The sequence below is a fragment of the Haemaphysalis longicornis genome, unplaced genomic scaffold (assembly GCF_048455015.1).
Source record: "Haemaphysalis longicornis isolate Haplotype H1 unplaced genomic scaffold, Haemaphysalis longicornis Haplotype H1 scaffold_1, whole genome shotgun sequence".
Classification (NCBI taxonomy): Eukaryota; Metazoa; Arthropoda; class Arachnida; order Ixodida; family Ixodidae; genus Haemaphysalis; species Haemaphysalis longicornis.
The window spans coordinates 143,395,296-143,422,500 of record NW_027526203.1 but is presented as its reverse complement, the minus strand read 5'-3'; the positions used below and the strand labels follow the sequence as shown (position 1 = coordinate 143,422,500).

The 27,205-nt window shown below is 48.5% G+C and overlaps 2 protein-coding genes across 3 annotated transcripts in view; one reads left to right on the top strand and one right to left on the bottom strand.

The window, feature by feature from the left end:
• LOC144137492 (E3 ubiquitin-protein ligase parkin-like) overlaps positions 1-2,154 on the top strand; it is a 114,101-nt gene extending 111,947 nt beyond the window's left edge. For both annotated transcript variants that reach the window (XM_077669474.1, XM_077669473.1), the window contains exon 10: positions 1,496-2,154. In XM_077669474.1, coding sequence (XP_077525600.1) covers positions 1,496-1,605 — 110 coding nt within the window. In that variant the 3' untranslated portion in view covers positions 1,606-2,154. The remainder of the gene's footprint in view (positions 1-1,495) is intronic.
• A 5,127-nt stretch (positions 2,155-7,281) lies between these two features.
• Positions 7,282-26,824, bottom strand: LOC144137460 (uncharacterized; the record flags this gene model as incomplete). Its single annotated transcript, XM_077669472.1, is given in 4 exon segments — positions 7,282-8,540; positions 10,405-10,653; positions 21,264-21,485; positions 26,694-26,824. Coding segments are annotated over 4 exon segments (746 nt in total), but the record flags the coding sequence as incomplete, so codon positions are not given.
• Positions 26,825-27,205: the final 381 nt, after the last annotated feature.

The window sequence follows — 27,205 nt, the reverse complement described above, 5'->3', positions numbered from 1 at the left end:
TGCACCTCGACAGCAGCTGGGCTGGGGACCATTTCCCTGTGTTCTCTAACCGGGGGTGGAAGTGCTGCACCATTTGCACCATGCTGCACCAATCTGCCTTTGCTGCGCCATCCTGCTCCAAAAGGCAGTATTGCACCAAAGCTGCTCCCAAGCAGTGCCGTAAAATGCCAGGCAACTGTGAGCTTATGTTCCATGCCAGTCACATTGTGCAGGGAGCAGTAGGGAATGATCATTCAGCTGTCATTCATGACATGGCGCGCTCTGGCAGACTCACTGAAGTACTAACACTCTGAGTCACTGGTCACAGTTTCCTGGTCTCCAGGTGGTGGCACGGTTTCACGGGACTTTGGAGAACTTGGGGTGCGTGCAACGCGTAAACTAGGCCCCTTAATGCAGCTGCGCCGTAATGCATGCGTCGTCACCAGCAGTCGCTGCTATCTGCCCGCTAATTGTCAAAAGCAAAAAATAAATTAGTTTTCCTGTTCAGTCAGAACCTTGCATTTTCATCTTATGGCGAGCATGCTTGCAGTTCCAAATGTTATACGCCGCTGTTCCCTGTCCTATGTGTCAAGCTGGATGAGATAACAGATAACAGGCACAGCCCTGGCACAAGGGGAGGGGAGATTCTGCTAATGCTATCTGCAAGTTATCAGCTCGGTAGGTGTGTCTAGCAGTGCAGCACTATTTTTCATGAGGGGGGAGGGGAGTTGGGGTTCCCCCTTGTTCTCCCTCCTGTGCACCCGGTGTCTCTACTCAAACAAAACTGTTGATAAACACTGGTACACTCGTTATGTGTATAAACGCGATGCAGTTGCATGGTATTTTTTGCTTAGATAGAAGCATGTATTCCTTGGTCAATTGTGCGGATAATGCTCTAGCATATATTTTTTTCTCTCTTGTTTTGTGAATGTGAACATTTAGTTTCCTCTTGGTTGTTTCTCATGGCTGTAATGGTGTACTAATAACAGGAACGCTTATTTTGCACTTGTCTGAAGTCTAGTTAGGAGTAGGTATTCAAAGGATCGCTTATCTCTAGTTTTTTCTTAGTTATTGCTCTGTTGGCAGTGATGCTTTAATTCTGGGAATGTATATTTTTCTCCTTTGTTGAAAAGGTGTTGGCTCAGTATTGATTGAACCTGTATTAGAAGCCATTTGATTTTCTTTTTTTGTTTACCGAAAATGAAAAATTGCGAATAAATGATGTTTCAATCTAAAAATCTGCTCCCAGTTAGACTTGCACTGCTCTGAAATTAGCCTCTTGGCGCTCCAAAGCGGCTCAAGCCCGCTTCCACCTCTGTCTAACAAGGAATTGAGTGCAGTGTTTCAGTTGAGTGCAGCGGCGTTTCCGCACGAAGTAAAGTTGGGTGAGTCGGTTTTGATATGTCATGGAAGAATACATCATGGATAGCGCATCGTCCTGTGTATTTCCTATTGCACGTCGCCGTCTTTTTGAGCAGTGCTTGTTGGTCCCCCCCCCCCCTTTTGTCGTATGCAGGTGGCTGCATGCACATGGTGTGCAGCCGGTCACAGTGCGGCTTCCAGTGGTGCTGGTTGTGCCAGGACGAGTGGAGCCGCCAGTGCATGGGCGCCCACTGGTTTGGATAGGCCGGCCAGACTACCACTTTGCTCCGGGGGAGTGTGTTGGGGTTGACGAGTGCTGGCAAACGAATGCAGTGCCATAGGGTTTGACCAACAGGGGCTAAGGTCTAGGTACAGATGCCCTAGCTTTGGCTGGCTGTGGGCATTTGGGCTGGTTTTTTTTTCTGCCAGGAGGATCTTTGGCGTTTCAACGTTTGAGACAATATCACTGTGATAACAAGTGCTAACGTGGCACTCATAATGTGTTGGCATGCCCTTTACAGTAGTGGGGCATTGACTTAGCTGCTACGGTATCCTCTCGTCACTATCTAGACACGGGCTCAAGCAGTGCCTTTGGACTTTCGATGCCCCTTCCCTGGTAGACGACATTACATGCCGTGTTAACTTTGGGGCCTTATTGCCGCTTGGGGTGTGCCCGAGTCGGCCAGTCTGGAGTCAGGGTCGCCGGGGGCATTCCTTGTTGAAGCGAGTTTCGTTTGCTTGTGTGAACTGAGGAAGTTGTGCAATAAACTCTCACCTCCTGTGGTCTGGCCACAGCAGGTGAAACCGTTTGGAGAGGTGTTGCTGTTCTCTCAAAACAAACCATGTTTGTCAAGGTGGCCTGTATGAAAGTTGCCAGTTGTGGATACCAACCAAAGGCATTTGAAATAGGTGAGCTGTGCCTGCACCTTAATTATGGGGAACCCTTGATTGTGGTGTATCTGGGCTGTGGAAAAAATGTGTTTCAGTTCATCCGGCTTCCATCTTTCCGAACGTGTCTCAATGCTAGTGTACCATGTTGGCATGGCTATTGTCGGGGGATGGAAATGCCAGTGGAGCCAGCTGTGCACGGTGTCTCTTAGCATCAACAGCTGTATGAAACACTGAGTAGGTTCTGAGAACTTTTGGGTTGCCTTAACTAGCTACTCACTTGCCTTCTTTCACAACTGCAGAGCAGGTAGCACGGTGCAGCTGAAAGTTCCCTAATGCACTTGCTGGTGTTACTTTGTTTGCGTCAGCTGGACAGTGGCATTGCTGGCTCATGAATGCTGCGTAGCTGAATGCACTCCGAGCTTAATTTGCACTGGCTGGAGAGCTTGTGGAGCTGTGAGTGAAAATTTCTTGAAAGGAACAAAACCAACGTGTCAGTCCACTGATCCGTTCAGTGTGTTGGATCAGTGGAGAGACACTTCGTTTAGTGGTGTGGGTGGCAGTTTCAAGACTATCTTCATGTGTATTTGGGATAAAGGGGTGCTACGAGTTTGCACCGTTGGTTCTAAGCTTATTGGTTCAACTGCACATGGGGCAGTGCCACTCTTACAGGGCGGCATGCAAACACAACTGAGGGCAGTGGTATGTAAAACGGGAACCTCTCATTTTGTCTAATCCCCATCGGGCTTTCTGATTGTCCCTTCTGGGAAGTTTTAAAGGGAAAAGATGCTTGTAGGAAGAAAGCTCAGAAAATTCAGAGATTAAGTCCTTTAATTCATTCCCGCTACTCCTAGGTCGTCCTTGATACTTTGGAAGAACTTTCACAGAGACGTCATTAGGATGACACCCTCGGGCTCTCATTTGCTGCGGCCGCACGACGGTCGCAACGACCGTATGATTTCACCTGGCTCGCCAGTCGCACGTCGTGAGCCTCGTACGAGCGTACGACGCCAAAATAGGTCCTAACGAACAATCATTCGCGGACTGAAAAACCCGCATGCAAGGAGAGCAATAATATGGCGCACGTCCGACAATCGACCCTTCACTGCGGGGAAGCCGGTCTCATTCCTTGTCACTGCCCCTACCACGAGGGTTTTGGCCCGATATTCACTAAACTTTTTTACACCCTTTTTGGTCGAAAAGGGTGTAAAAATCTTGTCCCATGGCTAACACCCTTAAAAGGTGTTTTGGCAAAAAAAGGGTGTACGGTGTGGAAATCGTGGAGAACCGCGATCCCGAGCCGGCGCTCTTCGGGAGAGACTTGTGCGCTGAAACCGGTCCGGCGCTCCGCCGGTTCGTCGGCGTCCCCCGAGAGATGGCACCACCGCTCCGTGCGTACATAGGCATAGGCGCGCGGGCGGCGCGAACGTGTACGCGCGGGAGACGGAGAGTCTCGTCGGAGACCCGGTCGGGGCTGGTTCGGCGGAACATCGCGGCGATGTCGGCGGGTACATGTATCTCAGGTGGGAGCTTTGTTTGTCGCGCGCCGTGAGTGCCTGCCTCCCGTTCGCGGTCACGACCCGGACGGCGTGATTCGTGAACGCCGTCGAGCCTTGTGCTCGCATACTTTGGGATTCCCTAAATAAATGGCTGTGCTTCGGCACTACTGTCTACTGTGTTCTCGTGTCGGCGAACCTCGCTGGGCTGCCGTAGGCATGGGAGCCCGCGTGGTTGACACGCCGGGAGCTAGCGTGGGGGCCCCCAGAGTGCTGGCAAGGTCCCCGAGGAACCTCCCTCGTATGCCACAACGGATAAAAAAAGGGTGTCGAGCTCAACACCTTTAAAGGGTGTTGAGGATGCTCGGCACCCTAAAAAAAGGGTGTTGAGCATCCGGCATGCTCAGTGGCAATGTGAATCGGCGGAGCGCGCATCGAACACACAGTCAATACGCCCAAGTTACAGTTGGAACACAAATGAATTGAGCAAGAAAACCAACGGGATGCAAGCGGTACAGGGAGACGATACTTAGTAGTACATGTGCTGTTCTTGCTTTTATATCCAGCAGAGGAAAGCCCCCCAATCGAGTCGGTGGGCTTGTCGCAAAAAACATATTTTAGCGCTTATTTTGGAAGTATGGATTTTACTATGAGAACACACAAATCAACACGCGGATTTGCAAAAACTTTTTAATTACGACGTAGTTTTTGTGTTCCACAACTAATAGAATTTTATTCAATACCAAATAAGGTATTTAAACAAGGTATTTAACTAACACCCTTCAAAAAGGGTGTTAGTTATTTCAACACCCTTTTTCCCAGAAGGGCGTAAAGCTACAAATTAGGGTATTCGAAAGGGTGTAAGAAAAGACCGTCAACTAAGAAAAAAGGTGAAGAGACCTCCAACTTTGGAGGCATTTTGTACCTGTTTACACGGGTGGACTGAACATTTTCTGCAAGCGGTGGGTGTTTTGCACCTCATGATGTTTAAAGCAATGTGAATTGGCATAATTTATTACCAGTGGAGCTCTTTAAGCTTGAGCTATTTTCGGTGGCGTTCGCAAAAAAATACAAAGAAAAAGAACTGCGGCACCTGCAAATGGTGCACCACCGCAGATAGGGTATTGTAACAGTGAAGTCGGCTTTCGAGCTTGTTAGAGTGAGCACAGGGGCGTATGCGTATGCGCACCTCTTACTATACCATTCCAAAGGTACTAGGCTTTTTTTGAATTCTAAAAGGCAGACAAATTGGCGCAGCTTGCAGTAGGGGTGCAAGGCTGGAGAAACAGCATAGGGGGGGGGGGGGGCGACCTAGCTTGTTTCCCCCTTGGATCCCCTGGGAGTGGGGGGGGGCACACACACTGGAACAGCCTTGTAAAATCCGGTTAAACTTGGCCTCACCCCTCAGCGGTCATCCTAGCTTAGCAAGACCATGCAAAGCTTAGCAACACCGGAAGAAACTAGGTCGACCCCCAGCTTCGCTGTTCTATTTTTGCAACTGACACCTATTTCACACCGTTTCAACAACCTACATTAAGCCAAGCGTGTTGCAGTCGGTAAACACCCTTTTCGCCACACCACTATAGCCTTTTTAATTTTGAAGGTTCAAATTGGTGTTTCACGTGCCAAAGCTAAATTTGGGGCATGAGGTGCACCGCACATGGAAACGAGCGATAATTGCATACGAGCAATTATTTTTTTCGCGTTTGAAAATTCATTGCGAGTAGAGCAGTATATGAGGGGATGTCTTGTTCTTTACAGTGCTGTTATGCATCCAAGGATGACCTTGTTAAATGAACAGCTGAACACCTTTTCCACACCCTTTCAACACCCCAAGAAAAACCAAGGGTGTAGAAGTTGATCAACACCCGTTTTTTCGCGCAAAAAAGGTGTAGAGCTAGGAAAAGGGTGTAAAGGCCTCCCAGCACCCTTTTTGGCTAAAAGAGTGTAAAAAAGTTTAGTGTGAAAACTACCCACCCACCTGCTTCCCCCGTCGTCATCGCTGAAGCGACGTCAGTCCCGTCCCCTCGCTGCCCACTCTACGATGACCGGCGAGAGATCTCTGCCCTCGTCGGGGCAACTCAGGACGGCGTTCTCCGGGACAGGGCTGATTGGTTGATTGTGGGGTTTAACGCGCCAACGCAGCGCAGGCGATGAGGCGCGCCGTAGTGGAGGGCTCCAGATTAATTTTGCACACCTGGGGATATTTAACGCGCGCCTAAATCTCGTATACACGGGCGTTTTTGCTTTTCGCCTCCATCAGAAAAGCGGCCGGGAATCGAACCCGCGACCTCGTGCTCAGCATGCAGCGCAACGCCTTGGCCACTGAGCCACCGCGGCGGGTCCGGGATAGGGCTGCCGGCGTCCAAATATACCAACATCATCCACGGACGCGACGACGGGCACCGGGACATGACTCCCCGATCGAACTAACCCGTCGACCCGTCCATGGATGCAGTTTTTGTTCGACCACTGAAATCGACGATTTGGCAGCACCCTGGCAACGCCAGTGTAGTTCCCGCCAAAATTCCGATCTCCGTCCAGGAACCCCCCTTGACTGCTCTGGTGGATAGAGGTGGTGATGAGTTGCCAGCTTGCTAGCGAATTGAAAAAGTGATAACACCGCGTGGCAAGGACCGCAAATTCGCTCAGCTGCAGGTGGCCATCTCCTTACATCGATCGGCGTGTGCGGAGCGAGAGTTAAGATGCGGAACGCGCATTTCCCAGTTGGCTTCCTAGTTCAACTTCTCAGTGTGTTCCAAGCGGTTCATTCCCAGATTAAACTTCCTTAGAGTATGGGACCGTTATTAAAGGTGATAGTTTTCCTCGGGCTACTTAAAGCTGAGAAATTTTGATCCGCCTGTATGTCTGTCTGCCTGACCCTCGATTCAGCCACACGTCAAACAAAAAAATTCTGAAACGAGACATTTGTATAGGCAAAACCTTCCCAAGCCACTAAATCTGCTACCATACTTCGGAAAGCTAAAGGATTTTTTAACTTTTAATAGCACAGCGATAAACTCCGAAGGATGACGTACCTTTGGTTTTGGGGTAGAAGCAACGCATGGCCTTTGAAGGTACCCCTATACTCGGGAACTGACGAATATTCCTAGACGGAACTGCACGCCGATGTAAGCAACGTTGGCCTCGACACCGTCTCAGTACAATGGCTGGATGCTGGCGAACGAGCGATTGCCTTAAAAATCCGTGCTCTTTCACGATTGGAGAGCAACTATGCAAGGACGGAGAAACATCGATTGTTTGGTTATGAAGTTTATGAAGGCTACGGATTTAGTTTGACCACCCGCGGATCTTTAACGTGCGCCGAAGTCTCGAACACACGGGCGTATTCTCTTTTCGAGACTAAGAAAGCGCTTGGTTGTAATACCGGCAGCATTTCAATTGGAATACCCACAACCCCGCCATTACCGGGCGTGTCGCGCGCGCTGGCATCAGCTCAATTTCAACCACTGTTGTTCGGTCATATCGAGACGTGCAAAGTTTATACATTACACTGCAGAAACAGTGCACGTCTGCAATACAGAAATAAGCATGCTGCTCTTTGTGAAGGGAATTTTATTCACTAGAATACAGGTTAGAAGCGGCCAAAACTTTTAATTGATGTCTACAGAAAAGTAAAAGAACTACGGTGACGTGCAAGAATACTCAACCTTGGACCTTCGCCGTGCTCATCAACCGGCATGTTTATTTTTTGTTTGCACTAGAAATATCAAAGTAGCGTGACGGGATGTTATTTTACGCAGTGCCAGAAACAACTGCAGAAATAAGCTGAACATCAGAATCACCAGCAGACAAAGGGCCAGTTGAAAACAGCAAAGCCCACTAGACATTTTTGTAGCACAATCCCAAGTTGCTATTTTCAACCCGAAAATTGCGAAACACGTGAAAACTTCCAGGACCAAATTGCCTGGCAAGCTGTTTATAAAGGTACTGCACTTAATACAATTTTGAAACGAACATAGTTTACATAAGACTGCTTCCAGTGATACGAGATAGCAAACAGCTCCTCTGAGGGCACACGTATGTTGGTAAAATGTCTTGAAAAATTAGGAACTGAAGACGAGTGTTTTTTGACGTCGAAATGTCACATTAAATGAAAGGCTGGCGGGTTAAGCTGGAAGGAAGCAAATAGCTCAAATCGGCGTTTTATTTTTCTTCGCGAGAAGCGAGACAATAAGTCACTATACCAAAAGGTACTGTAATAAATAGGAAATTAATACGAAACTTCGGTGCGCAATTATTCCAACTTCTTTGTCCCCTTATAACCTGTGCGTGCCCGAAATTTTCATGGAAAAGTACTATTAAAAGTCAAACCATTTAGCTGCCACTGCAAAATGGGCTGGTTATTTCACGTTCAGGCCTGCATCATTGTGAAGTAATCTTTCGACATGCCCACGTCTGGAAATAATGCTTGCAAAGCAAGGACAAATGAAGCTGCCCACCGAAGCTAGCTGACATAGGCGAGAGTAATCTTTTTGTCAAAACAGCATGACAAGTCCGACGACTAAAAGCTAAAAGATTGGGTTGAAAAGACATAAAATCTGTTAAAAGTCGGGTATGCCCCGACGAGAAGCCCACTAGGGCGTGGAAATGCAGAGTGCATCGTCAAAACTTGTAGGCAGTAGTTATTTTCAATGTGCTCAGGGCTAATTAGGCGTTGTCGGCTTCGGGATGACTGGTCGGATGTCGGCGCCTTTTTGTGCCCAGTGCCATTCTGCGCAGCGACCGCCGAATGAAGCCTCCCGGGCGTTGCTTGGGGCACGTTGCAGGCGCTGGTGGCTGGTAGTCAGGACCCTGAACGAAACAAGTGAAACATTGAACGCATTTGCCGCCTCAGAGCTGCGGGTAGAGGCACTCTATTCACTTAGCTTTGTAAACAACGCTTGAACAGATGCTTGGCGTAAGCTGACTAGTTTTGTAGCAGTCATGTGCACGTCAACGCTTCTTAAAGAATGAGGACATCTTGCTTACCCAGTATTTATTGCCGTAATAGTTTATTAGACACCCCGCACAGATAAAGCTCAGGCAACAGCATTACTATAAACATCTTCCATAATTTTTCATTCGTGTTACCTCTATTTATTGCATTCGTTGACTAATATTTGCGAGTCGGAAGCTGCATCCACTGCCACATCTGTAGTTTTATAGCATGTCATTGCTTATGGTTCGACTGTCTTAGCTTGTCTCATTCCAGATACCGAGTTTTGCTTAGAGGTTGCCTCTTGATTCAAATGAAGGTCCAGGATTTTTGTCGGTTGCTGGATATTTTAAGGGTTTTTTTCTTTTGTAGCAAAAGCACCTTAGTTATTCCAGGCTCCGTTGTGCCCGTGAGGAAATTTTCTTAGCTGTTCACATTCAAGCACTAAGTTTATGTAACCGTGTTTGTATGGGGGCCGTTCCGAAGCCAGTTTTAAAATATGATACAATGCACGTCAGCTGTCGTTAAGGGCAAAAGCCAAAGCTCATAAAAAGAACCAATTAAGGTAAATTGGCAATAAAACGAGAAATTGCCCTGAAATGCCCAAACGTCCCGCAAGAACGGAAGAGAACATTTCGGGGCAGCCGTGGCGGGAGAACGTGCGTACAATTCCGTGAATGCGAACAAGCATCCAGCGCTCAGATGAAAAAGGTTTACCGATCTAGCCTCGATTATAGGCACCCACATGAAATTCCGATACGACGCATTGTGGAAGCTGCTGAACACAGGAGGAAGAGAAGTCCTTAGCATCCCCAGTGCATTGCAGGAAGTGTGGCGTCAGGCAGCTACATACACTTTGCAGATACGGCGGCTGAATGTGGCGACAATCCACGCACAATTTTTAGTGTGAACAAAATTAGCAGCGAAGACGGCGAGTATATACAGCTGATCTAACAGACTCAGCGGCGCCAGCAGGTTTTTCGGCGTTTCCGTGACCAAGCGTGCCTTATTAGCTGCCCTGAGCCGTTGCACAGGAGAATGGGTTTCAAAGGGCTGTGGAGTCCTGGCATGCTGCAAGTGGCTTCTCGAAAAGTGATATCAGGGCCTCTCCTGAGTATTCTCGCCTCCATGCGTGGCGTAGAACATTGGATACTTGAGCACAAGAGTACATTTCCTTGATGTCCTACTTGAAATTCGTCCACTATTCATCGCGTCAGATAACGGCGGACAGCCACTTTTCTGTTGCTCCCGTCCTTCCTTTTCCCGCTCGCTACAGCGTTTCCGCGTGCTGCCGTCCGCCGGCGAGCGGCGCTTCGTGGAAACTACAGGAGACGATTTACACGGTTTGTACAGCCTTCGCAAGGTGGCGTCTCCATGTTTAGGGCACTAGGGTGCCTAGATTCACGCGCGTCCGCTGCAATCGAGGCTAAGAGCTAGCCTCGATTGCAACCTAGCTAAGAGCCACGGCCAGGATAGAGGGCTTGGCCAGGACGCCTAGCGCCTCGATCAGACACCGGCCGGACCGATTCCTTCCGAAGAGGCTGCTCCTGACTAAATTCTCGGAAGACACGCCACCTTGATGCACACTCTCTCGGCAGTCCGAACTGCTGCCGTTGGAAAGCGGCTGATACGACAGGCAATGTTATACAGGCGGCGTAGGTCTAGCCTGCGCCTCACTTCGCTTTCATGAACATTAATACATTTCCATTTTCTTTTTGTGAACCCCTGCCAAGCACTCACTGCCAACGCTATCGGCGGCGACGTGACGTCCGTGGCGATAGCTTCCGGCTCGCCCTGATCAGCAGCGTTGCCAAGTGTGGCTTTCGCAGAAGCAGGGGGAAAAACGGTGCCCACTAGACGTCGCCAGCGCCTCTTCCAGCCGCCGCCGATCCCGGCCGATGCCACGTGCCCACGCTGTGGCGAGCCGGAGTTCCACTCTTCGGAAAGGGTAAACCTCTCGGCAGGCGGAGACAGCTGGCCGGCGAACAGCTGCGATGGGTGCGCACGAAAACGCAATGATTAAGGTTGAAAGGCCCAGGGCCAGCAAAGAATGCACGGAAAGGCGAGTGGCACAAGAAACGAACGCAATGTGCATGCAAACTGCTAGCAATAAAACCCAAGGGGAGTAGCCATTCGTGAGTGGACAGGAAGTATTAGGGATGTGCACTTCGAAATATGCGAAACGCACATTACTACACCGCAAACAGTGGGAGTATGATATTATTTGCAGCCTCCTGAAAGTGCAAAAAGGCGCAGCCGTCTTGCCGTACGCCACAACATGTGAAATTATTCATCGAATTCAAAAGCGCGCCGAATTTTGTGGCTGCAAGATAAACCCATTAGAATTATACGCACTTATTATGAACGTTAAACAGTATCATTAGGTTTAAATGTATTAGGTATGAATATGAGTTAGGATATGTATTAGGCTTGGCACGGTGTTGTCGGGGGGGGGGGGGGGGGCTAGGAACACAAATATTAGTTTGCTTTTCTCCATCTACACGACACATAAAGGTACGTCCTCACTTGCGGCAATAATAGACAGCTTTAGTTGAGCGCACGCAGCAGCTCTGCGCATGCAAGGAACTTGCGGAGGCGTGAAAGCGCATGCGCAGTATTTAAGCTGGAGCCGCGCGCGCGGCCCCTCCCGTCCTCTTTCCGGTCTCTCGCCCGTGAACGATAGGAACAAAGGAACGGCGTCTCACCACAAACTGGCTTACGGCTTCTGTTACGTCTGGCGCTGGCTGACTACCACATGTTTCGTTCGCCAAGCACAAAACAGTATCAGTGCAGCAAGTAGAAATACCATTGGTGAAAGAGTATAAATATTTAGGAGTATGGCTGAACAACAGCGAAGATTACACGCAGGCGCATGAGTCTCACCTTAAGACGAAAGGAAGACTGAACGCGGCTATAATGAAGCATAGAGCCCTCTGGGGATACAGCAAATACGAGGTGGTAAGGCGAGTCTGGAAAGGGGTCATGGTACCAGGATTAACTTTCGCTAATTCGGTTCTGTGCATGAAGCCAGAGACCCAAGCGGGCCTGGAAGTAAATCAGAGGGCGGTAGGCAGATTGGCCCTAGGGGCCCACAGTAAAACTACAAATGAAGCGGTACAAGGGGATATGGGCTGGTCGTCTTTCGAGGCGAGGTAGGCGCAGAGCAAGATAAAGTTTGAGGAGCGACTTCGTGACATGGAGGACGAAAAATGGGCCGCGAGGGTGTTTGTACCTGTATTTGAGGAGCGTGGACACGCGGTGGAGACGGAGGACCAGACAGCTGACAAAGCGGTACGGAAAGTCGGTAGGGGAAAGCGGGGTGTACACAACAATTAAAAAGCAGGTAAAGGCAGCAGAGACGACGAAGTGGGCACAAAGAATGAAAGCGAAAAAAACCCCGGAGACTTATAGGGCAGAGAAACGGGGAATTAAGAAGGAGGGATTCTATAGCAATACGAGAGGCAGTGCGTTGCCCTTCGAGGCACGGGCAGGGTGCCTGAAAACCCGGGCATACACGGGTAGCTACAGGCAGCAGGATGAAACGTGTGCATGCTGCGGCAGTGATAGGGAAACTATAGACCATATTGTCAGGAGCTGCACAGAGATACGGCCACCGCGGGGTGAGGGGGAAACGACGCTGGCGGAGGCTTTGGGATTTGGGGCAAGGGGGAACCTCAACTTCACGGCCATTGGCGGTGAGCGCGAACACAGGCGGCGCTGCGAAGCGCGCCTCTGTGACGTCAGCTTAGGGATTCTCGCATTTGTCGTCTGCTTCACTCAGGATCGCTGTCCCTGCTGTTTCTATGCGCTCGGTCAACGTCTGATGCTTGTCCGCACCAGAATTGGCGTGTGGGTAACTTTTTATCATAATAATAGGCTTAAAATCGCATACACTAGCTCATGGTGTCAATTAAAGTATAGTTTTGGATACCGCTACGGGAGAAACATTGCCGGCGCCACCCCATTCCTTGCGAAGCCGGTCCTGTGCGGAGCGCGAAGAGTCGGAGCTAGGCGTCAGCTGCTCATGTAAGCATTCGAACAAAAGGAACAGTCAGCTGCTAATAACCGACAACAGCGAAAACGGAAGACCAAAACGAATTCTAGGCCTTCAGGGCTGTCGGCTTTGGCAGAAGGCCTCACGATTCCCGGTAATCATATGTAAGGTAAAACAGTTTTTGCAACCTTGCCGAACGCTCGAACGCGTTTTGTCACATCACTTTACGTTGTCAAGGCATGAAAGTTTGCCGATATGCACTATAGACTGCAAAAACTGTAGGTTGAGTTCCAAATAACCCAGTGTGTATATACGCGCGTGCTGATTCTATACCAGGTATCTAACAAGTATGGAGGTTTATTGAGCAAAACGAGTCACGTCTTCGTTAAATTTATAGTAACACATATGTTTGTCAAGACCTGGAGGGATATTTCGGAACATTTTTCACAGCCATATCTTCCCGATATTCGGATATGCGTTATAGGAAAACTGCACTCAAGAGGAGGAGGAGGAGTAAGGGGAGGAGGGGAAAACTTTTGTTTAACAATTAAATCAATCTGGTTAGTGGGCCGGGTCCTCAGTCCAGGACAAGAGAGTAAAAGTAATTTTCTTCAAATTGTAGAACGCCATCCCGAGTAGAATAGGATTTGTTCTTCGCGCCTGGAAGGGTTGAAAAGCAATAAAGAGCTACTTGGAATTCTTCTTCGGTTTCGAGTCTTGTAATATATGCAGGTATACTATTTATTACGTTAGTTAGCGAGTATATCATGCCTTCAACACCGTAATCATGTTATCATTGTTCGAGTTGAGAGTCAGTTCGTTATGATAACGATATAATTACGATAGAAATTCGGAGCACAAAAGCCGCCTTCGAGCACTTTTGCACGTTGTTTAGGGCGCGATCGCGGTGGCGTAGCACAAACCTTCTCATTGTATTTGCATGTGAATAAACAAAGCACGCTGCGGATATGCACCTTCTTGCACGCGGCCGTAATGAAAGCCAATTTGTGAAGAAGGGAATGTATGCCATACAAAATGAAGGAAATATCCACACGACCTTTGTGAGGCTCCCAAACATCCCGAAACCTCCTAATAAGAAGTTGGTGACGGCGCAGAAAAATTAATGCGTTGGGCAGAAAAAAAAAGCAAGAAACATTAATCCGATACAAGACAACAACGAAAGAAACAGAAGAAAGCCGCTTTATTTCCTGCTGTGCGATGAGCGTGTAGAGGCCGCTGCTTGGTACGTAGTATTAGACTGTTGAGTCTTCATAGGAGCATCTCAAAAATACTGCAGTGAAGCCTACGCATTTTGAATACTTACCGAGAAGCTCTGATCGCTGATCCTCGCGAATAAGCAAGAAAGGACGAGTTACACACGATCTTCTGACCGATACTCTGAAGAAAGTTGTTATCTATCTCTTCGTGTGTTGCAAACTTGTGGGGGATACAGCTTCAAATTATTCAGATGCGTCAGAAGCTGGCAAAATAACTGAGTCTCTAGAAATACGCTTTTTAACGCACTACAGCAACGAAGCGGGCGATTTCTAGCCCAGGCACTCTTGCCCCTCACAAGCGGAGTGTAGCAGACGACGGCGGCGCGAATCCCTAAGCCGACGTCAGAGCCAGGGGGCGCCACTCAAAGATCTCACCGCCAATTCGCCGCGAGCTCGACATGTAGGTGGCGACACCGTCGCGCTGCTAGTGTGGATGCTCCGCAGAGCGGCCCGTAGGAATGCACACTGTGGGCGCGCTTCGTGCTTTTTTCTCGCAGTATGAGCGCACGAAAGGTGCAAACAAGAGTGCTATGCTGTAGTTCAGTTCCTCAACGTTCAATGTATAGCATGGAAGCGGCAGTCAGTTTTTATTACTACGCCAAAAAAAGCGACGGCTCATCGGGAATCTCAGAATGGCCGTAATTGTGACAATGAACTTGTACGCTGTGGCTCGTAGCAAGCTCGATCTTTCCCGACTATGGCTTTGAGCCTTCAATAACAGCATAAATAGAAACAAATCAGGAAGCCTCGATCTTTGAAATTCAGTTTAACCTCGATCTTTGAAATTCAGTTTACAACGGCAATCTCAATCGCTTTCACTGGTAGCATGACGCATTCTTGCATTTGTGGGATGCCCTGAAATGGTAACACTACTTAACTGCCCCGAAATTCTTTCTAAGAGCTTACGATATTTTTTGTGTGTTCAAAAGGCAACATAAAATTACTGAATTTTGATCAGCGCAGAGATATAAATGTAACCGCTCTAACGGGTCTTTTAAATGAAATTTTAGCGACTCTGAAGGAAGGTTTTATGAATAACGGTTTCGGATCACTTATTTACGGCTTTCGTCGCAAGTGAACTTGCGAATTGAATTGTCAACGCACGCAGTACAATCAACATCTCATGTTTAGCTAGGTTTTAGCAAAGTGACAAGCAGGTTTACAGTGTGCAAACCAAGCTTCTGGGACCTCACAGTGAGCACAAATTTTCTGTTACGGCTGCTCTGTTGACCAATTGCGTTCCTTTTAAAATCTAACAGGTGCCTGCAACACTGAGATGTGTTTGCATTCTTGCGTATAAGGTCGCTTACGAACCCTAAAGATGGCAATAAATGAAGTTGCGCTGTTGCAGATGTAGTAAAACATTTCCTTTTTATTTCTCGTTGCGAATCAGCGCAACGGGTTCCCGGTGACTACTTTGTTTTGTAAACTGAATATCGCCTTTGTCTTTTATTTCTTGAGGATTGGTTAAAAAATGAAATTCTGTGCATTTCCTTTTTTTTTTTTCGTGAAGAGGGGGGAGGTCCTGCCAACGGTGCAAGAGCAGAGAGAACAGAACGCACGTAACGCGAAAAGCCAAACTATGGTTATCAGTATTACCTACAATCGAAACTACACTAGGCGTTGTGTTCTGTAGCGGTGAAAAAGCAGTACTTTAACACGTATTTTCAAAATTAATTAACCCCCCTTTGATCCGAGATTGTCCAGGAATTGTGGCTCGCCTTTTTCAAAAATGTATTGAAAGCAAGCATTGTGGGAAAAAATTTTAAAAAAATCAGCGAGTGAAGGCACACAGCTTTCACACATGTGGGCAACAACGTGCATTATATTACGCGTTTTCTCCTCTTTCTTTAAACTTAGGTCCACCTTAAGATGTTAAGACGTGACCTTATTAGGCATTTGGTTATGCTGAGTGAGACACGTTTCTGGACAAGGTGATTCATGTCGGATTTGAAATATATGAAAATGACACACGAAATGCCACATGACAGACGCAAACTCACAACTGCTTAATTTTACCGAAAAATCCCCCCTAAATACTCTTGCGCATCCATAGAAACGTATTTTAAATAATACGTAAAATTAGCAACTCAACACAGCTGAATAAATGTTTATTCCTCCTCCTGAGTATAAACAACGACTGTCCAAAAATGGTATTTATTTTAGAAATATACGGGAAGGACACGATCACACAGGCGCTTGCTGGTATAAAATACGTGTCCGGTAATGTATGGGCGATAGCTCAGGGGTCGTGTGCAGTGTAAATGTTTTTGTTTGTTTCTTCTTTCTATAAGGACACAAGCGCAGTTTTACAAGGGTGTGGAATTTGCACGCGTACGCAGGTCTTGTCGCTTCTTACCCGTTTCGCGTACTAAACTTTTATGCTTTAAATAATCACCACGCCACCTTCAAAAAGCACCCTTCGACGTTCCCGAAACGGCAGACGACTGCACTCAACAATACGAAAAGTGAAATGTGTGGAAGCAATGTTCACACTCAAGCGGTGACCACGGCGAAGATGTTTCGTGGAATTAAACCAGCGCATTAACCCACAACGGCCGCTGATTATTGCGTTTCTAGAGGAAATGCGCAAGCAGAGGTAACTATGTCATTGCTTACTGCCAAACGAGCACACATATTGGTTGTTTTGTCGTGTGCAGCACGCGTCTTGCGCCGCACGCAACGTGAAAAAGCAGACGACGCGAGAGCGCCATCCACACTAGGAGCGGTTCGTCCCGCCGCCGCCAGGGGCCGACTCTGTTCGCGCTCGGGGCGAATAGAGGTGACGAAGAGGCGACTGGAGTGGTGGTGGAGGAAAAGTAGGGAAGGGATGGATACGCAGGCGGAATAATCATGCGGATGAGAATTTAGAACAGCGAGGGGAGAAAAAAGTGGGGGTGGGAGCGATGAGTTTAAAACAGAAAAGAGGGAGAGATGGGATGGAGGAAGCAAATCTATAGGTTAGCTGAGAGTAGGGCAAGTAAACGTAATAAAACAGGCAAGTCGGTTGCTGACAACCGACGCCCCGATTCAAAGGGAAAGCCACTAATCATCATCATCAGCGCGCATTTCGGCGCTACTGGTTTATCCACGCATCAACTGCGTGCGATCAACTAAAACTGGTTCTTTGCGAGAACTTTGCTGTGCGCGCTGCATTGCCTGTACGTGCGCGCAACTCTCTGCGCACGGTCAACTAAATTAGGGCAACTAAATCTCGCGCCGCGCCGCGCCGCGCGCGCAGAAACTAGAGCCACTAAACGGTTATTTAGTGGCTCTAGCAGAAACGCCTCCGCTTCTTGAAGGTCGCACTACTGGGAGCGCGCGCGCGCAAAAGCGGAGGCGGCGGCGGCCAAGAGAACCGGTTCTAAGTCCTCTACGACGGGGGAGCAGGGGGAGAACGGGTCTGCGCGCTCCGCGCCGGCAAGCTTCACTGACCTCGTAGCACACGTGAACCGGGCGCTGATTGGCTCGTACTCCTAAAAAAAGGTCGGCGCATTCACTGATGGAATACTTCCATGATTTCGATAGTATCTGTGCAACTAAGTGCAGCCAGTTATTTTCTATTGTTGAAAGCCAAACTTCTACAATGTGGTTGCCGAACTTTGTGCCGCACTTTCGAACTTTGCATTCATTGCCGTGATGAGGGAAACAGCAATATTTTCCCGAAGATAACGCAGTCAAGGCCCTTTGATTTTTTGTTAACACCCTGTACTCCTCGCAGTGTCACTTCTGCGAGGCTCCGGGTACCCTCTACTATGCAATGTGGGGCTGTGATAAGAACCAAACCTACGCTCTCTCTCTCCCCCCCCCCCCCCCTACCCTTCTCCCCTCAGCACTGGGAGAGAGCGCTGTCTAGCTCGGACCCTGACGACAAGCTTTGGCTGGGGAAGAGCGCCCAAGAAGTCTGACGGTCTTAAGGGGTCCTGGAATAAGGACTCTTCCCTAAGGCTAACTGCTTCATAGGGACGTTTATTCCTCCTCATCCTCTTCCTTGGAATAACCACGAAGTCTAAAATTTTATAATAAGATCAATGCAATTATGCTAAGATCTCAACACGCACCAGTTGCGCGACTTATAATAAGCAGCTTTGCAAATCTTAAGGACAAAACGTTTTAAAAATAACTTGTGTGTTATATAGGGTGTTTGATCACGTGAGTGCCCTATGATTTAGTTGAGATTGGAATGAATAAATATCGGCATAACGTTTATCTGGATTAGAAAGCTGGAGTAATGATACCGGAAGAAACCGCTAACGTACACTACGCGTCAGGCTTGTCTAGGACAACCGAGCGCATGTCTTCGTAGCATGCTGGAGACATCTGCTGATACCTGCTGGGTTAGAGAACTTTCCATTGCGCCTGCGCGAATCTCGGACAGACTCGGCCCGGTCGTAGTTTTGCATAGACCAATTTCATTTGCAGACGCCACCACCCACGAGGAGCGCTGTCTTTCACAGTGCCAGCCGTGAGCGGTACCCGGCCACACAGAGGCGTAACGCGGTGCGATTTCACCGCAGGCAGTTACGTAATCACAGTAGACAACCTGCGCTCTTCTGCTGGATCTCACGCGTAGCAAACGCAATGCACGCAACGAGAACGCGATTACTTCACTGGATGTGCTGATAATTCACCGCGTCACATACGGGCTTATCTGCGGTGTCACCGCGTACGGCTGGCACTGCAGAACAAAAGCGCCCTTTGCGGGTGGTGGCGTCTGCAAATTTGAGAGGCCCAAGCTAAACGAGCTACCCTTGCTAGATCTGCCAAATCTCTAGCAAGGATAGCGCTTGCTGGGCCAGTCGTAGAGGTTATTTAACAGCAGCTTTATTCACCACCATCCACACATCGTAGGAAGCTACGAGGTTGGCTAGAATCAGTTAAAGGGACACTGAAGTGATATGTAAACATTGCGGGATTACTTGCGCAAATTGTAGTCCGGAGTCCCCAGACCATGTTTCGACCACCCTGGACGCGTTTACGCGATTTTATTTAGTAGAAAAATTAATTTGAAAATGCTGTCCTCCTCTCTTTACGCTCGCCCATTTTCTGCGGCGTTTTCGTGTGACGTCGAGAGGAGCCGAGCTCGCAATTGGCTGCGCTACTGCACGGCTCCCCTGCCTTCAGACAGTCAGTCGGCCCAGCGTTTCGTCCGCCGGCCGTCGACGGGTCGTCGCAATTCGTTCGCTCAGTTGAAACGAAGCCAGGACACGTTTGTGAATGGTAGAATCTGCCTTTCTTTACTTGGTTAGTTTGTACACTGTATCTAGCTCCAAGTCAAGGTCGCTTCACACAAGCGCTGCACAAGCGCACGTGCGACGCTTCGCTGACTGGTACGCCAGTAGGAAAATATAAGGCCTCTTGATGGCGGGAGAAGAGTCAGCGAAGTCAATATAGGTACTAAGGAAATAAAATCAACTGTTATTTTTACCGTACAGCGTAAAACTAGGGTGCGGGAAGCACTTTTTTGCGCTGGGCGAACACGCACAGCGGTCAGCAGCACGTCTACGCATCTGCGAACGCTTTTCCGTCTACGAAATGCAATTGCTAGACATGAGCTATTGTAGAAACTCGGGCGACGCTTACTGCACGAGCGCAATACAACAAATAGTCACCTAAGCTGCTTGAAATGCCAAAACTAAATAAAAGTGTAAACTGGTTGTACAATATATACCCTATATTACCAAGGCCCTCAGAGCCAGATCCGTGGCCGAGTTGTTTGGGGTGGTAGATATGCAACAAGTATTTTGCAAGTCAGGAGTTCGAATCCCCGCGGGTACGTGCTTGTTTTTTTGTAAGTTAACTTTTTTGTTTTCCGCCGATGTTTTCTATATTGAGTTCACCTTTTTTTGAGCCGCAACGTTCATGGCTCCACGAACTAGTTCACAAAACGCGCGCAGGTTGGTACTGGCGCGCTGGCGAGTTCTTGTTGGCGTGCTGTTGCCATAAGCACCTACTGCTTGCAGGCAGTGGGCACAGGCCAGAATGAACAGACCCTTGGCCTGGTGCGAACACGCTTTTTACGATACAGGCATGAGGGAAGCAAGCTCCAAATATGGGGGAAAAGCGCATGACATTTGGGCGTCTGCGGGTACGCGGAGGGCGTTCATGCACTGCGTAGGTTTCGGCTAGTGAATGCTACGATTCCAAGCCGTCCTAGGAGGCTTATCTTTATGCATTTTTACAGCTGACAACATGGCAGAAGCGCGGTACGATGATTACTGAGTTATTGAGAATGCCCATCCAACAAAGCCAACGGTTGTGTTTTACAGAACCGAAACCGAAACTTGTTTGGTTGCTCACCTTGGGCATCGTTCAATCACGGTGCCCGCTCCTCCTAACGTCAGAGCTTTAGTTAGTGCGGCCGCCGCAAACCGCGCATGGTAGTTTTTCTTCTTTCGCGCTTTGTAAAATAATTACCGATTTGTCAATCGTAAAAACGATGAAAAGTGTGCTAATTTGAGCCAGTCTACACAGTGCAAGCAAAAACAGGAGCTTGACAAATTCACTTCAGCGTCCCTTTAATATCTTAGAGAGACTTCAATGACCTCAGCATCCACTGGCGGTATGAATGGTGTCATTCGCGTTAACTTGAGGTTGTTATAACCGCCTTTTGCTGCCGTGTACCCCGGTCGGCACATTCAAAGATCTTGCTTCGCTCAATCAGCTCTGTCCAATTACTGCAAAAATGACTGATTGTAGGGTTTAACGCGCCGACGCAACTCAGACGATGAGGCGCGCCGTAGTGGAGAGCTCCGGATTAATTTTGATCACCTGGGGACCTTTAACGTGCGCCGAAATCTTGTACACTACTGCAAGAATGACCAGACGTCGACTGAGACCCACCCTGCCGATTTTCACGCATCGGAGGTTAGCTCCTTCAAGAGCCACCTGACACATTCCAGACTGCAATCTCAGTGCAACCATTTTCGCTCGGGAATTCAGATGCGAGGTTCTGTCTCCCGGATGTATGCCGACCCGTGGCAGCTTTATGTAAAATTTACCCAAAGTACCATTTCCTTAATTTCTGATTCCTTCCACTTTTTATTTTTCTCATCCACTATTTTGTCTTTAAAGTCAGGCAAAAAAAAAATTCCGCTGCCGCGAAAGTTAAATTTAATCCTCCTTTGTAGCAAGTTAAGAATGCTCTAGTTGCCCTGATGATTTGCCGATCTCCTGTTGGGGCATTGTCATTTACCGAGTGTCATCGTCGTGGCAATCGCGTCCTGTGTAGTGCAAGGATGAGGTCGGAAAATCGTTCGCTGCGTAACTGCCACAGAAACGTTCTGTAGCATGTACTCAACAGAAGGCAGAAAAGCGGGAAATAATACCTCGCGTCCGTGTGTAGTCACCTCCGCAGCTGTCGGTGACTTCAGTTGGGGCCTGGACGCCCAGCGGGAAAAAGGGCTCGCAGAAGCCGACACAGGACTACTCTGGCAGAACAGCAGGTCTTTCGCCAAGTCTTCGGGGAGGGCCCCACTAGGCAGCGCGTAGCGTGCCTCAACTTCCTCCCAGGGCACAGTTTCCGGGGTCACCCAGTAGGGTTCTTCGTGCTTGCAAATGCAGAAAAAAAAATCGCGCCAATCCACCCCGTGAATGTGGTTGGAAAGCAAAGCTGTAAACGGCAACCATAACGATTACTCATGCGAAGTCACTTTAAATCACTCACATCGCTCTACAAATAGTAAGACCAGAGAGAATTGAAATGCACTTAACCACACCATTTATTACTTCAAAGAGATATTCTTGGTAAGGTTATATCAATGCATGATGCATGAATGGTGTTTGGTTGAGTTGTATTGGTGTAGCAAGAGTGGAAACTTTTTTTTATAAAATCAAAGTAAGCTCCAACCCGGTGTTAGAAGATCTGACTTCTCCGTCTCTGTGCCGCGGACGGAGGCGACGAGACTTGCGGCTGAGAAGGAGGAGGAAGAAATACTTCTGTTCAGATTTCTGAACGGCCCAGACTGCAGCCTTGGGGACTGATTCCTTCTTCTGTGGGGCCCATATGCAGTCCGCGCGGCCTGTGTTCTGTCCCCCCACTGAAGCTGGGTAGGTAGAGAGGGCCTGGACAGCAGCATCTCCCATTGCTCTTGTTGGGTAGTTGACGGAAAGAGAGGAGGGTGCTCAGGGCTAAAGTCGCACACCCCGATTACGGGGCGGAGTATTCCTACTTCTGAGAAAAATTTACATCCAGCGTCGTAGCGATTCGGATGCATTACGTGAAGAGGCGTAGGCTGTGGGAAGGAGCCCGGATTGTATGAGCCGTAGGGTAGTTTGTTGTTCTCTGGAAAGGTCAGGGTAAGGCGAAGGTGCGGTCTGTCTCAGAAGGCGATAATGCTGGATTATCTCCCTGGACGTGACAAGCGGGTGACTGTCCTCGTGCAGCTCCATAGCACGGGAGGTAAAAGCGCAGGCTTGTTGGGTGGGCGTATTTGTTGCCCTCCATTGAAGCGTGAGGCGGTGTCCAGACGAGCTGAATGGAACCGTTTGGGGAGTGGTTTTTTAGCACGCACAGTGCAGGTCAGGACACCCAACCCGACTGGTAATTCCAGTAGGCTTGCTGGGAATCGGTGACTACCCTCCGAACCCCTGGTTGAGTGAGAGCCAAAGTGATGGCTGCCTCTTCTGCTGCCGTCATTTGTTGGGTCCTAAGCGAGGTACACGCAAGCAGGTTGGTTCTGGGGGTAGCCACAATGATGGCGTGTTGCTGCCCTCGATGTTAGGAGAAGTCTGTGTAGATAACTGCATGAGCCCCACCGAGGGTGGTGTTTAGCACTTGAGTCCGTGCTTTCCGGTGACCCTCGTCATGTGAGGGGTTCATATTTCTAAGCAAAGGGAGCATCTTTAGTTTTAGTCGCCAAGAGTCTGGGAGTACGTCAAGCTGAGTGACATTCTGGGCTGCCCAGCCAATCTGGTTAAGCATGCGGTTACCCATCGCAGTTCTGAGTCGGACCTTCTGGTTAGAAAGATGGCCTTCTATCAGCTCTTCCACCGTGTTGTGGAGCCCCGTGCTAAGCAGCCTCTCTGTGGACGCACTAATGATAAGACCAATGGCCGGCTCGACCGCCTTTCTAATCATTATATAAAGCATCTTTATGTCTTCCTTGTCGAGAAGAAGATAGGGGTTTGTCGTAAGTAACTCTCGAGAGGACAAAAGCTTCAATTAATCGAAAGGTACCGGATTCTTTTAGGCCTCGCTTCTTGGTGGCAACTCGCCTGACCATGTGTATGGTTTGATTAATGCTGTTTTTGAGGTGCTGCAAAGAGACGTCACTCTTGGTGTTGGCCTGGAAATGTAGGCCCAGTATCTTGATGCTGGGGTTTGGAGTGATGACCTGGTCATCAAGGAGTATTTGAATGTATTCCTTGATTTGCCGTGAGGGCGGACGACAAGGAGCTGTGATTTTTTACGTGAACACTGGAGGCCACAGGCTTTAGCCCATTGGCGTACTAAAAGTGAGATACCATGGATTGGTGTGAGCTTCCTTTAATTTTTCTAACTCTTAGCCCATGAGCAAGGTGCGCACAGGGCCGCTAGACGGGCGTGAGTGGTCGTGTGACGCTTTCACGTGGCATTCAGCGAGAAGGCAGGGGGTAAACCCGTAGATGTGCTTGGTGAGCACACCATTTGTCTTCGCGTGTTCGCGTGGGCTTGTAGCTGAATCGGTAAGACAACGGGCTCTCGCTTTGTTAGTTTATTAGTTCCAGGTTCGATTCCCGGCGGTGCCGGTAGATTCTTTTATTTGTTCGCTGGAGTTTTCTGGTGACACCAACGGTCGCGAAAGAACCCTTGGGGGGTAGAGGTAGAAAGCTTTGCTTTAAAAAAAAAGTTCGAAACGGTATGTCGAAATACACTCACTCGAAACCTATACATCACATTTTAAGGCCACCGTGCGCATGAATGACTTATCCATAAATGACCATAAATGAGATGTTCTGTAGCAAATATTGAGGTTCTCGAAATTAAAAAAAAGCGAGAGCTGCCTATTGTTTATGGTATCACCTAAAACGAAGAACGCCCATGAAATCGCAGTTCTTTGAATTAAGTCGTAACTGTGCCATATTCGCTTTCGCCTAACCAAACCCCTGCTAAGGCTTGATTAATGCAATAAACGCCTCGAAGGCTGACCTACTCTACGAAGAGTTGATCCATTTAAAGGCTATTCTGAGCACTAGTTATTGAGCTTTCACGCACGTCGATAACCCTGAAAAAAAAAATTTCACCATCTTCCCGCAGGGGAACCCTGAGTAGTATGCGAAGCAGCCATGGGGTCGACTCAAGTTCCCATTAGTTTTCAGTTCGGCGCGTGGAGCCGCAGGTGTTGCCGTTCGTTGCACAATCCCGGAGAGGAGAGGAGCTTATGGGGAGCGGAACGCGCGCGCGCGTCATTTATACCGCGGAGCTACAGTGGCGTCCCCAGCGGAGTATGCGGCGCCTACCGTCGCGCCTCTAACCCTAAGCTGCTTCGCATTATCGCACGCGGAGGCGCAGGTGTTGCCATTCGTTGCGCAATCCCGGAGAGGAGAGGAGCTTCGGAGAGGAGAGGAGGAATGCCGGAGAGGAGGGGGAGTAGGATGCGCATGCGCAGTGGGGGTGTGGACGCCGCACAACAGCGGCCGCACAACGGCGGAGGGAGCAGGCGCGGCCATAAGCTGCTTCGCATGTAAAAAAAAATGCCTGCCACATTATTGACTCTTCCGCAGCGTTAGGGACCCCGAAAAACAACTTTCAACTCAACATATACTGCAGTTTTCAGTTCTTGAATCCTCGGCTATGTAAATCCTCACACCTTACAGTTCCAGCGAATGAAATCGTAAAGTACATGCCTTTTGTATTTCTAAAGAAAAAAAAAAACGTCCTTTGCGTGGGGAAGGGGCCAAAACCTCGCTATCGCTTTCCCCTTCTACACTCTTGATCCGGGCGCAGTAGTCTGAAGGACCACAAGGGGCAGCATTTGTTGGGCTTTGCGCATTTTAACACCATTTTTACTTCATTTCCATCCTCATGTTCTTCCCGATCTATATGGTTACACTCAAATACAGCTTCTTTGCATAGCATAAGCGGGGTCTTATTAGAGATAGTCTATAGGTCACACGGATTATCACGTCAGAAGAAAGGCGCTGACTCAGAGGCCACCTAACTAACGGGTGCACGGACTCTGCCAGCAGTTCTTGTCGACATGGACAGGTAAAGCTGCCCTGTTATGTGCGAGCATTGAGTTAGGCGTGTTTTTTGTTCTTTCCAAAATAACCGGTAATTTACAACGTGTGCATTCACTTGAACTGGCGCTTGAGAAAATACGATTCCTGCCTGTCGATAAAGCTGATGATGATGATAGTTGGGTTTTATTGGCGCAAGGCCGACTATGGGCAAAGAGCGCCAAAGAAGAAGTTACTGAATTGTGATGAGACCGTACATACTAAAACATTTGACTAAAAGTAAAAGTGATGCTAAACAAAAGACAATGGAGATGGCTGGTGTATAGGGCCAGGATGATTATACGTGATATGACAAGAGCTGCAGAAAGTTCACCTCAGCTAAAAACTTAAAAACACGCTGACTAGAAAACATGGGTTCGTCGGCTAAAAAATATGATGGGTGCAAAGGGATGTGTCGTCTGTATAATTCAGGGAAATGTTTGTGTCGTTGTGTCAAGTGCCTTGCATGTGATTAGTATGTGGACTACGGATAGGCCCTTTCCACACCTGCTACACGTGGGTCCCGAAGTTCCAGTGAGCAGGTGGGAGTGCGTCGCATGTGTGTGGCCTATCCGCAGCCTAGCCAGGGCGACTTCAGTGTATCTGTTGTGTGAGTCAGTTATGTAGCGTCCCAGTTGTGGTTTTATTACGTGTAGTTTGTTGTCTGTTTGTTGACTCCAGTGTGATTGCCATGTGTTACGAAGCTGTCGTCTGATGTGTGTCTTTAGGTCGGTGTAAGGTACTGTTGTAATGTCAACCGTAGTCATGAGAGCAGCATCACCAGCCATTTGGTCGGCGGCCTCATTACCAGGGATTCTACAATGCCCTGGTACCCAGCATATAGTTATTTCAAGATTTGAGGCATATGCAGACATTAGTACCTTGAAAAGAGCATTTATAACATAGTTTTTAGATGACCTTCCTAATGACAGTGCCCGTACAACGCTTTGAGAGTCTGTGTACACAATGAACTTGGGAATTTTGTGTCTGATGATGTGGTTTGAAACGAGTAAAATGCCATATGCTTCTGCCGTGTAAATACTGTTATGAAAATTCATTGCTTTGCTTACTCTAAAATTTGGTCCGTGCGCTGCACAAGATACTGTAGAACCAGTTTTCGACGCGTCGCTATAGAATTCTGCACACCTGTACTTGTCCTGCAGGAACAGGAAGTGCTGCAGAATTGCATTCCTGGGTACCCTATTTTTTTCTACAAGAGTGAATGACAGGTCGCATGATATAGAACGAAGATGCCATGGTGCGATGAAATTATGAATGGGTGTCTTGTGCGTGTCAGAAAGGGGGACATTCAGTGCAGAAGCCTCCTCCCTAACTCTGAGAGAGAACGGTAAGGGAATAGATGGCCTGTTTAAAAAGAGTTGTAAATTTGATGTATCGTTCATGGTGGGATTAAAAGGATGGTTAGTCAGAGACACGATCTTGGATGCATACAACAGGCTGTCGATAAAGCTAATTACAAGATGTTTTCCACGCAATTCCTCGAATGGGAGCAGATTGTGGCTGTTTGGGGGCGCCACCCTCGGACCTGCAACGCTTACTCGCATCTGTTGAATGTAGTCCCAAAGCCGGAGCTTTTCCATTTCTGTCACGGTCTTGCCGTGGCGCTGAGCCAGTTTGTCCACGTGGTCGAACGAGAACTCCAGTAGCTCCTCCATGTGCACCTCCTCATCTGCGAACAGGCAGCTTGTGAAATATTGGGCGCAAAAATAACTGCATCACGCTAGTAGGGCTTCAGAAACAATTTTGTGTGTGATCGGGCAACGCGGAAAAAGTACTTAGCTCGCTGTCGTATGCTTGAAAAAGAGTGCTGGAAGTAACGGACAGCGCTGCTTCAGTGCGAGTCACAAACGCTGTAAAGAAGTGAAGCGTATATTGCCGATATATTGCAAGGTCCTTTTAGCAGAACGCTTTACAACGCGCAATTCAATGACTGGGAGAGTACGCCAGGAACAGGAAGCGAAGACGAAGTCGTCGAACTCTTTCACGTGACATCGAACCCCTCCAGGCTTTGGAGCCTTCGAGGTCGTCATAAAATAGTTCCGAAATCACT